The sequence below is a fragment of the Triturus cristatus genome, chromosome 8 (genome assembly GCF_964204655.1).
Source record: "Triturus cristatus chromosome 8, aTriCri1.1, whole genome shotgun sequence".
NCBI classification, from domain to species: Eukaryota; Metazoa; Chordata; class Amphibia; order Caudata; family Salamandridae; genus Triturus; species Triturus cristatus.
In genome coordinates, this window is record NC_140591.1 from 855,832,767 (window position 1) to 855,845,355 (window position 12,589).

The window sequence follows — 12,589 nt, forward strand, 5'->3', positions numbered from 1 at the left end:
GGTGTCTGGGGTTGAATCACGACTCCAAGACCTGCAGTGACTGTGCGCCGATGAATCAGAAGGCCATTCAGGATTGCGAGGAGAAATTTACTTTGCCAAGCATAAGAAGATTCCTCAATGAGACCTATCTAAATTGCAGTCTGAGTAGGTTTGGTCCCTCTCCAGGAGTCACCGGAGACTCCATAGAAGCTGGTCTTCATCACAATCCAAACCTTCTGGTAAGTTGAAGCGCAAGAAATCGAAGTGTGAGTTATCACCCTCTCACCTTGCATTTGCTGTTGCAGGCGCTAGGGTGGCAAAGTGGCCCTCTTATCATGGTCATCCAAGTTCTTAGATGATCCCACAACTGGGTCCGGCACAAATGAATTCCGAGGGCCATCTACCAATCCACAACAGATAGAAGAGTTTTGCACAGCCAAGCTCTGGCTCTTCGGATCCTTTGCAACTCTGTTGCAGCTTCTGGCTGCATGGAGCTGAGAGGCCTTCCACCTGGAGTACCTGCTGGTGGGTTTACCCTTGGCACCAGCTGGACCCTCCAGGCCCATCACAGCGCCTCCGGTCTGCACCCCGTCTCCAGCATCATGGTTCATGCCAGTCTGTCCGACTGAGTCCGTCCAAGTCTGACTTCGACCTAAGCTGCTTCCGAGGACACTTAATCTGCAGCCTCCATAAGGGAAGCAGCACACCTTATTCTCACTTGTCAGCTCGGACAATGATTACAACACAGGGGATGAATTTGCTAACCTGTATCAAGACAACAGTTGATATGATGACTTTCAGGAGGCTAGAAGTCTTGACACCTACCCTGGAATGGGCCTTCTCTCACCCCCTGGACTCGCCAGAAATTAATCTGCTTCCTACGCCATGGTAATGCGTAGAGGCGGCCAAAGTCCTTGACCTCCAACTCCCAACCTTGGAGGTTAAGTCTAACTTATTGAATGAAGTTCTCCAGCCGGGTCAGACATCTTCTGAGATCCTTTTACCTTCAATTAGGCACAAACAGATACCTTATTGGGGGCTTGGGCCAAACCGTGCTCCGGCCTTTCAGTCAGCAGATAAATTGCGGGATGCCATTGCCCTGGGCAACCCTGTGTACCTCTCTCAGCACTCCTTCCCTGAAAGTTTGGTGGTGCAAGCGTCCTTGAGCAGGTCTAACCCCAACACTTTTCCTACTACTTCCCCCCCCTCCCCCCCACTAGGGTGCCTAAATGGCTGGAAACTTTTTTTTTCCTGTAGCCTTGCCATCCGACCTGTAAACACCAGCTGCCTCAGGCGATGACCACTTTGGGGATAAGTCTGATTCCGCTTTAGAGCGATTTAAGGAGAGCAGAGCTATTGCACGCTCTCTGGGCCTATCCTCCCAGTCTCACTAACTGCATCAACATGACCGCTCCTTTCAAGGATTTGGTAGAGCTATCCCATACTGCCAGCCTCAGCAAGGAAAATAGAAGTTTTGCAGTCGAAGCTGGAGTGCCCACCACCCCAGCGGCCAACACCAATGGGCCACCCAATCCACTGGCCCCTGCAGCCCCACCTGCGAAACACCTTTTGTGGGCCCTTAGGAGAGCACAGCCACCCAGTGGGAGGCAGGATCCAGTGATCCTTCACGGGTTAGAGAGCAAGAACATTGGACAGGTGGGTTCTTCAGATCGTTGGCAGGGGATATGCCTTGCCCTTCCTCTGCTGCACCTTCCACTGTCCCTCCAGCCACTGACGGAAGACCATCTCTCCATTTTGCGGCAGGAAGTGAAAGCTCTTTTGGACATAGGGTCTGTCGAGAGGGTGTCTGAAGTAGGATGAGGTTGTTAATCTCGCTACTTTCTGGTGCTCAAGGACAGAGGTCTTTATTCTACTGTAGACCTGCGTCCTCTCAATGCCTTCGTCTGGAAGGAGAAATCAAAAATGCTCACCCTAGCCCAGGTCATAGCTGCCCTCAACCATGGAAACTGGATTGCTGTAATGTACCTGCAGGATTCATGTTTTCATATACTTGTCCTGCCAGCCCATCGGTGCTACCTGCGGCTTGTGGTAGGACTGGATCATTTTCAGTTCAGTGTGCTCTCCTTTGGTCTCACTAGTGCCCCTTGGATGTTTTCAAAAGTGATGACGATGGTAGAAGCACACATTTGGAGATCAGGAGTGCCAGTCTTCCCCCTACTTCGACAACTGGCTTTTAAAGTCAGGCTCAGCCCAATCAGTCATCAACCACCTCCAGACTATGGCGAACCTCCTGTCTTCTTTGTGGTTCACTATCAATGTGCCAAAGTCACACCTGATGTCTTCGGAGGTCCTCCCTTTCAGTGGAGTCTTTCTGGACACGGTTCGGTTTGGGATTTTTCCCCAGTGAAAGAGTCCAGGACATACAGCTTATGATCCTCATTTTTCAGCCTCATCCACGATTTCAGTGAGGTTGACTCTGAGGCTACTGGGATTGATGGCATCCTGGTAGTCAAGCACGCCAGGTGGCATATGCAGGCTCTGCAGTGGGAGTCCTCGAAGCAGTGATGTATCGGCGTCTAAGGCAAATGTCAGTTCCGACCTGCACAAAGCAGGCGATGCATGTATTTTTGCTGAAGCAGCCAGAATACCCACCTGCAATGGCCAGGACAGGGTTGGCACCGCTTGGCAGGGCAGGACTCGCACACAGCTGGCAGATTCCAAATCTGCAGCAGGGTTGGATGAAGCCTTTGGTGTCCCTGAAACTTCAGAACAGGAGGCAAGCTGGCAAGCCCTTGGAGTCACCTCGTTTTAGGGATGTAGAGAAATTCAGGTCCAGTCCTTCTCACTACCTGGCAAGGGACAGCAGGGCAGGCACAACAGAGCACGCCCTTTGTGTATCAAGCTGTGCATTTATAAGGCAAATCTATATTTAAGGCCACAGTTGCAAGATTGAGTGCATAAAGAGTTTAATTTAGTTAATCCACAGTAGGGAAGACAATGTAAAACCAAGAGAAAATTCTACTAGAACAAATTGGTCCTTCCATGGCTGTCATAGGAAATGTTTTCTTAACAGACCTTTGTAGGGTTGGTTCATGCTCATCCATTCACATTTGTAACAAATAATACTGTTTCGATATTGTGCCAATTCAGGAAGCAGCAATATACTGAACTGTGTAAAAGCATTTGCTTGGGATTGCTCTTGCTTCACAATGCTTTTCATAAGGGCAAAATCAACTCACAAAATTTTCTTAAAGTATAGGTTCACACTGCAAAAAAAAACACATTATTTACCTCTCTGGTATTAAGCTATTCAAGATTCACATGACATCTTCGCACATCCCCTATAGAGATTAGCAGTGCACTAATAAATTCGATTGAAAATGTCATGTATATAATATCGATCAGTAACCAATACTCCCATATCATAGTCAGGCAGAAAATAGAATCCTTTTATGTAGTAGGCATTGTGGGCTTGTGGTTGAAATAATACTTACTTCCCTTATTTTCGATGCCCAAATAAGGAAGGTTATTTTCACAGCAGGTTTTTCCAGGTCCCACCACTAAATGGCAGAATATGTGTAGTGGGTGACTCTGTGATAATCTCAAGCTGCAAAGCTGTTGTAACAGTTAAGTAACTTGTTTCTTTTATAGCCCCCATCCTAAATAGAGCATCTTGAATTGGGAGGTTCCCCAGCAAAATGAAGGCGTGTCCTTGCTGGCTCCAGAGAGACTTCTAGTTGTGCCACTATATTTTTATAGTTCGCTAGTATTTAGAACTGTCCTTTTCAACTGAAGGCCTCCCAAATCGGTTTTCTTGAGACCATAGAAATGTGGTTGGCCCACTGAAATTTGTTGGAAGCGTTTGCGTAAGCTTTCTTGCTTTTATTTTTCTACTCTCTGTTCACTCCTTAACTTAGACATTGTTAAGAGAGCTTCGATTCCAGCCTTTTTAAACAGGATCCTTTTATTTTCAAATTGGGATGCAAGTTTATCTTTGAGAGTCCCTCTCAATTCGCCTCATTTGATTATCTGGTTGAGTTGCAAGTTATGAAGATTTATTCCTAATGTGACTTGATTGTACAGTTGTACCATGCTGTGTGTTTTTTAAGCTTCTTAGCTCTGACCCATAGCGTATAAGCAGAGGGACATTTACACTCTTCCAGTAGGTTCAGTTTCACAGAGGAACATTATCTGGGAATATTGGGCTGTGCTTTCTTCTGCTTGCACTCTGATTTAGTGAAAATGGCTTGACACTTGATTATGTTGAAGGTTTGGGTCTTTCTGCTTCTCCTGTATACTTTGTTGCATTAGACCTGGTGGTGGTCTTCCTTGGAGCTTTCTCTCCTGGACTTAAAATAGTTTAAAGGCAAGCCCATTTAACACTGGGTTTCTAGCCTGTGCTTAAGGGGTTTGATTTCAAACACCTGTTTCCAAGACAAAAAAAGTTTTTTTTAAAATGTGTTTATTAAAGAAAACTTGTTCTTCATTCAGCTGCTAAATGGCAGAATAGGTGCAAAACACGTGATCCATAATATTTTCATGCTGCACAAACATTGTTACGGGTAAGTAATTTTTCTCTGGCTTATATATGGAACAATGCACTGTAGTAAATACTTTAGAGCAGTTGTTGGCTTACTCTCCTGGCTTTTGTTCCTTGTTTTGTGTACTTTGGTCAATTCAATTCTTTATTCAACCTTCCAGAGGCAGATCATAAAAGCTACACGATAAAAAGAAACAAACAACATAGTGCAAACATATGATAATTAGTAACAACCATATAATTGAATATGATAGAATTCATTATGTAGGTTTACGGTTATTAGAATAACAGTCCATAAAATTAGGTTTCAGGAGCGTAAAATCTGATATAGTAATGAAACATGTATATTAAAATCGACAACATATAGCAAGAAAAAATTATGCTGGTTTATATTGAATAAAGTGACAGTGCAGAAGTTTTGATTCCAGAGGCGTCATATCTAGTGTAACAGTGCCTAATGAATAAAAATTGGAAGCATCAATATACACTTCAAAATGTAAGGTCAATGATTATTTTCAAGAGAGAATGTAAAAACTTTTTTATCAAAACGGCAAACTACTACTTTTAGCTATGGTGCACTTTCGAAAACTAGCAACTGCATAGCAAACATTACAACCGTTAAGTTGCAATAAATAGAAAAGGGCGGATTTGCACTTGGAAAATGTATGTCTGCGTAATAACAGTAATAAAAACTTCCTATTTAACGGCAGATAAAATTGACAAAAGACAAAATGTAAAATAGTTTTGCTAGATTGCTCACCACATGGACAAATAGCAATAGTGTCTGAGGAGTACTGGCCTAAGGGAAAACTTATTGACCAGCGAAAGGAACCTAGCCTGAATCTTGCCAACAATGTTCTTTCATAGACATTGGTCAAGTATAATAAATACGGGGCAATTGTAGGAACCGTTTGAATAATACAGTAATCTCTGTTCGAGGTTTTGGCCACTTCCATTAATTCCCTGGTAGCTTGTTTGTGCTTACGAAAACTGTCCTGGACCCAATCTTTGTCCTTTTTGTTTGGATGGACTCAAGATGCTTGAACAAGGAGGCACACCCGTGTGCCGAGAAGCAGTTTTTACTATATTGTAACCATGGAATGGGCAAACTATGAGCACAGGTTAAAGAGTCTCTAATGACTGCCGGATTGAATTTGGCTTCTTTGTTAGACCAAATTGAACACCAAAGAGCGAGGGGGCAGCAATGATGGTATCTTGGACGTACTCCATACCTAGCTCCAGGTCTAAGGATTAATGCGGGGATGATGGAGGAACACCTAATAACTGGTGACAGAATCTATTCTCCCCTGTCTGCATCGCATGTGCATCCCTGCAACCCCAAATACCCATTCGATATGTTAAAATCGTCAGGCATTTCCGGTTATATATCTCTAGGATAGGAGCAATAGGCTTTTTACCAACAGACATAGCAAGCGAGGAAGTGATACCTACAGCTCGGGTATATCGGGAAATTCTATTTTTGATACAAGTAAGTCAAGTACATCCTTCATCAAACTCCAGGCCTAAGTAGGGAAAAGAACTGACCCTATCTAGGGTTTTGCCATCAATAAATAGGGTACAGGTTCTTGGGCCACATACCATAGTAAATGTTTTCTTAAAATTTGGCTCCAGGCCCAGGTCTCTCTTATTAAACTAACGTAACTAGTGCTAAGTTTTTTTAGGCCGTTGGCTGTCCGTGCCAGGAGGACCGCATAATCAGCATATAACAGTGCAGAAACTGCCCATTTCTCCACATACGGATCGTCCTCCCCCACAGATACCAATGTTTTCGCAAGGTCGTTCGTATAGAGGAGAAAAAGGATTGGGGCAAGGACGCAATCTTGGCGCACCCCACGCTTAATGCGGAGGGGCTCTGTACATTTGCCAACACTCCCAAACCTAACTGTTGCTGTGAGGTCCTGGCGGAGCCTTGAAAAAGTAACCAGCCCCGCTTCAACACCCATGCACACTAAGATAACCACAGCTTTGGTCTGGAGACATAGTCAAAGGCGTTTGACAGGTCCATAAATGCCAAAGGGGTAGAAACTCCCTTGGTTTATTTGTATTTTGCCCACAATAAGATGGAGATTGAGGCACTGTTCAGTAGGCCGAGCCCCTTTCTGAACCCATACTGACTTGGGACAAGTATACTATAAATATTTATCCAATTAAGTAGGCGGTCCAGAACTACTCTCCCAATGATTTTTGCTGTGGAATCTAAGAGGGATATTGGGCGATAGCACTTTACATCATGCATATTTCCTTTTTTTTAAACTGGGATAATTATTGATGAACGCCACGACCAGGGCATGCCCTGGCTACATACAGAGTTGAATACTGAAGTAAGAACTGGAGTCCAAAGCTCTGGGTCCTCCATTAATAGATAAAGTTGAATACCATCCGGTCCCGGAGCCTTCTTACACCTGCTGTCTACAATCGCTTTGAAAACCTCATCCTCTCTAAAGACAAGGTTTGGAAAAAATGTAATCCTCAGCAAGGAAGCGAATTCAACCCAGAGAAATGCACCAACCAAGCCTCTGCCGAGATGTGAACTGTTACTTTATCTTGGGGTGATAAGGGGGATAAAACAGACCACACAGCTTTCCAAAAAGCTTGTGGGTCTTTAGATTGGTAAGCTCCAACAATGTATTCCCATTTCTCCTCCTTCATGGCCAATTTCCTTCTCTGAAATTGCTTGCTGATATATCTTTCTGCTGACTATAATGGCACTCTGGTCCCTGGGAGTTTGCTTTAAACCCCTGCGTAAAGAGTCGTTGGCTGCTCTACATACTTTGTCAAACCATGATTCGGCATGACGACGTGGCTGGGCAATGGGTCTAGAGAGCATCCTTTTTATCCACAATAGGAGATTTGAAAAATTAGTTAAAATAAGAGCCGGATTACAAGATAACAGGTTGCAGCTATTCACCAATGCAAACTACCTGTAACATAATACTCTTCAGGTTCCCAGTTCGCCTAGGAATACTGATTGGTATAATCACTATACTAATTCAACACTAATCCTCTTTGGGTCCCGGAGTAGCGTGCTACTTGCCGAAAAAAGCGCTTTGACGCCTCGTCTGGGGTAGTAAGAGCTATACAAATGCAATTGCAATACAATACCACTCTGCAACCTGCATCTTAATAAATAGATCCTGGGGAGGCATTGACTTAAACTTATGCTGCGCACATGGTGACAGTAACTGTGCAGTAATGGGGTTATGGTCGCTATAGATCTGCGTAAGATCCTCACAGTTTTTAATAATTTGAGACATACTCCAGGAGGTTAAAATATAATCTATGGTGCTCCCGGCACCTCTCCCTAAAGTTGACATATAACGGTCAGTAGAGTTAGGGACCTTATTGGCCAGACCGGGTTCGGCCAGAAGGGAAAAATGGACCCGCCCCCTAATATCCATCACGTCGCGATCAGTTTCTTGAGAAAATAGATCAAAAGTGGTTAGAGAGAGAGCTGGCAGATGCCCCAGTTTGGCATTGAAATCACCTGCCACCATCAAATTAAGAAGGCATTCAACCCGGGCCCCTTTCTCCACAAGCATATCAATCACTGTGAAGAGTCCCTGAAAATTACTGTCACCCTTAAAAGAAAAATTATTATAAAAGTTCACAAAGTACATCTCATGGTCTTCATTCCAGCATAAGCAGAATATCTGTGCCTCCCTCTGATCCAAAAAGAGCGGTAAAATAGAACAGCCAATATTAACTTTAAACCAGGTGTCAGTCCCACTTTTAATCTGCCCGCTGGAGATGTAACCGCAGGCAAACTAAAGCACGTAAATCCTTCAAATGCTATCTCATTCAACTCCCAGGTTACCTGCATGAAAACTATATCAAAATTTATAATTAAAGATTGCCATCCTTCAATCAAAACCTTTTGTCCATATTTGTGTTGCGTAGGTTTTTGCAGTATGTTATGGTTGTACACATACCTCCATGTGCTTCCTTAAAAGCTGAGTTTCTCCATTTGGATCCTCCAGTGGTCTTTGTCTCCGTCACATCGCATGTTACTGACCTAGGGAGCTCTCCTATTTTTCTCCCCACTGCGGGAGACTTGGGTTGATTTCTAATCTCTCATCTTTCTAAAGGACATAGGATAGGATGGTACTATAAAGGACAAGTTAACAGTGTAACTGGTGTAGTAATAGTCCTTAGGCCCTCTACTTGGTGATGACTCCATTCACTTCTAAAACCTTCTGTTCAGTTGTGTTGCATTTAAGAAAAGTGTTGGGGTTGAGGGAGTCTTCTATACCTCAAGGCTTGAAAGTGAACTGATTTTGTGCTGGAAAGTAATGTCTGTGATCTATCAACTGTTAAGTCCAGACATTTCATGGGTCTTGGAAAGGAGAATAAATTGTCCTTCGAAATAATGGCACAGATGTTTCAGCTAGTTTAGAGAAAATATCTGAAAAAAGTTAATTTGGCGTGCTGAAAATCAAAGTGTAATATTTTAATTGGCTACACAAGAGACCAGTTTTAGATCTTTCTTCCTGTCTCTAATACCCATTGGCTGATGCAAATGAAGATGGAATGTTTTCCATGTGTCCGGTGCTCGCTGCTAAGACCTTTAATAAGTATTTGAATTTTGAATTTGAAGGGTTTTGTATAGCGCTCGTACACCTGGCGGTTTCTTGGCGCTCACTGGTAACAGCTACTCAATCGGTCGGAAGAGGGGGGGGACGGTAAAAGGATCAGGATGGGAAGGCTTGGGTAAAGAGAAAAGTCTTGAGATCTCTGCGGAAAAGGGGGTATTGAGTGCAGGATCTGAGGGACAGTGGGAGAGAGTTCCAAAAAGCTGGGCCCGTGGTAGCGAATTTGGAACCACCCCATTTCTTCCGTTTGAAACGGGGAACCACGAGAAGATGGTGGGAGGAGGATCGGAGGTCTCGTGATGGAGTATAGGGTTGAATAGCTGAGTTGATGAAGGAGGGGGCGGATCCTGTCCTGGCTTTAAAGATAGTGCAGCCGAGCTTGAATAAGACGCGCTGCCGGACAGGGAGCCAATGGAGGGAAATAAGAAGAGGGGTAACATGGTGTGATTTGGAAAGGTTAAAAACCAGCCGAGCTGCCTGGTTTTGAACCAGCTGGAGGCGCCTCATGAGGTAGTCAGGCATGCCATGGTAGAGGACATTGCCATAATCTAGGCGAGATGTCACCATGGCCAGTAGAATTAGTTTGAGCGCGTCTGGGGCAAAAAATCGTGAGACTCTGCGGATAGTTCTGAGTGAGAGAAAGGCTGATGACACCACAACAGAGACTTGGGAGTGTAAGGAAAGTTGGTTATTGATTTTGAAACCAAGGGTTTTGACAGAGGATACAGGAGTGGGTGGGGGACCTAGTGATGGGGGCCAAAAGGAGGGGGACCAGGGACTGGAGCAACCACCTGTCAACACCAACTCCGTCTTATCGGGGTTGAGTTTCAGGTGGTTGAAATTCATCCAGTCCTGGATAAAGGTCATGATGGACTGAACCTTGGATATGGACTCTGGGGCAGAGGAAAGGTAAAAGATAGTAAATTGGAGAAGTTCACAGATTCATAAACTTGATCTCTCTTTTAATTAAGTCTTAAGAAAGTTGATTAAATAACGTATAATATACACTCATTGTATATGACCAGTTATCTATTCACTGTAGTTTAGTTAGAGACACTGTTCAGATACATTAACTAGGCCTACAACGGCAGGGAGCAGTGGTGTGAGACCTTTTCCAGCAGTCATTTGATTATAAAAGGAGGACGCTATTTCACAGGTACTAATATCTGGGGATTTGTAAGAGCTCAATCTGACATCTGCTTCTAGACTATTTAAAACAATGACCCCTGAAAATATTACTGGTTTTGTGTGATGTAATTTCTGTTTTTGGATCTTGATGAAGGCTGGTGGAAAGGAATGAAGCAATTTCTTCCTACAAAGTCAGCCGAGCATGAGGAGACGCCAGTGCGTTACAGCAGCAGTGAAGTGAGCCGAATGAGACCAAGGGAAGTGGCCACCATGTTACAGACTGAAACAGCAGGTATTGTTTTGTGTACTTGATCTTTTTTCTGATTTTAAAAAGTGGACAAATTGTGCTTTTTTTTGTTAGGTTCACCCAATGACTTTTTGGTAGCAGTGTATGAATATGCTGAAAAGTTTAGTGACTACTTATGAAAACCACACCTTTTAATAAGTTGATCAACAAAGGAAATTGATTTATCCAGTGTAAATAAATTGAAGTTCATTATTTAGGACAAGCATTCTGAATATTGAATTGATTAAGGTGTGCTTCTCACATAGACCTTTCTTCCCTTAGGTTATGTGTCTTTCTCAAAAATTAAATTCTTGAACTGTCCTCCATTTTATCACGTTTTGTGCTAATAGAGATCTGGTGATCAGCCGTGCATATTCGCAAGTGCAAAGCTGGTCATGTGAGTTCACATGGAATCATGTGTTGCCTCTTGCATGAAGCATAATTTTTGTTTATGCAAAGTGCTGTATAACAATTTATGGCTTCTGATTTCAGCATGCTTCAGAACAGTTGTGCTTTCATGAACATACTCATATATTGTCTTTTGCTTTCAGAATTTTATACTCCTTTTCCTGATGGATACTTCTGCCTGTGGATTCCTCTCCTTTTGAATTACCCCATTTGCAGCATTGCACAGAAACTTTTTTCATAGCTATTTTACGTCAACAAAGCTAGCGACTCCACGGGACGTCATCGGAGCCATAACAAAACCTCATTGGTGTGCTGACGTCAGTCCCATTTTTTCCACACGATCGACACGTAACGGTTTTTCTAGGACTCTCCATTTCTTAGTAGTTTAACATTTTTACAGGTCGTCTGTAATTGTAGCAGTGCGATGGCTGGTCCATCACGGACCCCAATGATGATTGTCTTTGGTGCCTGTCGTCTGACCACAACGTCAAGGGATGTTCATTGTGTCGGCATATAAATTCGAAGGCCCTCAAGGAGGGGGGAAGCTTAACTGTTCATGGCCAGGGCGAAGAAGCAGAAGAGGGGTCAGAGAAGGACAAGATCGAAGTCCTAGTTGCTGACTCCGCTCACCTCGAAGTCGTCGAGGAAGCATAAGAAGCGGCGGCGTCACGGCTCCAGGCGCCGTTCCTCAAAGGACAAGTCGCTGAAGTCTGGATCACCAGCTCTACGGCATCACAGGAAGGATGAAGTTTCCCCTTCCTCTCACCTCCGGTGACTCCAGCTCATTCTATGACTCAGAGGGGCTCTCCGACGCCTCCAACCACTCCGCCCCCGGTGTCTCTGGCACTGCAGCTGTATCCGACCTTACAGCCTTGAGCTGTTCCTGAGCAGGTGGTACTGGATCCGTACCCACCCTTTCCAGCTCCAGTTACGGATCCGTCGTATTTTTTAACTGCGATGTATGGCATGTTTGCCAGTGCGGCTAAGCCTTCTGGTGCGCCTGTTGGCCCCACGGGACTGCTATCTTTCAACATGGGCTTACCACCACATTATGCCCAGGCACCTTCTATGCCATTTATGCCTATGACTGAGTTTGCCTCTCCTGATGCTGAGGTTCTTGACACCGATACAATCCCTGGAGGGAAGGATGGAGTATTCTCCTGTGCCGTCGAGCTCTGGTCTGGCGCCATCTCTACGTCGTGCTGCGCCCCTACCCTCCCTGAAAGGCTTCCATCGACGCCTGCGCCATGTCTGGCACAGCTGATGTCAAAACCTAAGATAAGATCAAGAAGGGAGGCTCAGAGGCTTTTGGAGGAAGAAGAATTCCAGGAGCATCAGGAAGAGGCAGAAGAAAGGGAAATTGTGAATCCTATGCTCAAGTTTGAAGGGCTTCAGGAAGCTAGTGGGCATGATATGTCGCCAGAGTGGGAACTCTCTTCTCCTAAGAGTCTTCCTTCACAGGAGGTCTCTTCTTAACACTCAATCATCAGAAAGGCGGTTGATCTTCTGGACTTGCAGTTGCCCACTGCAGAGGTTAAATGGAACATTCTGACTTTCACTCTCCATCTGTGACAGAGCCTCTTCTCCAATTTAGTGAGACTTTGACAAGAAGTATCGCAAAAGCCTATGTCTGCCCCAGCTGTGTCCAGATGGGTGGCAAGAAGGTACAAAGTTGCA

General features: G+C 44.4%; 1 protein-coding gene across 1 annotated transcript in view; it reads left to right on the forward strand.

Annotated features, from left to right (window-relative positions):
- The window catches only part of DCBLD2 (discoidin, CUB and LCCL domain containing 2), a 354,867-nt gene that overhangs the window by 329,939 nt on the left and 12,339 nt on the right, over positions 1 to 12,589 (forward strand). The window contains exon 14 of the mRNA XM_085622359.1: positions 10,373 to 10,510. Within this exon, the coding sequence (XP_085478485.1) occupies positions 10,373 to 10,510 (138 nt within the window). The remainder of the gene's footprint in view (positions 1 to 10,372; positions 10,511 to 12,589) is intronic.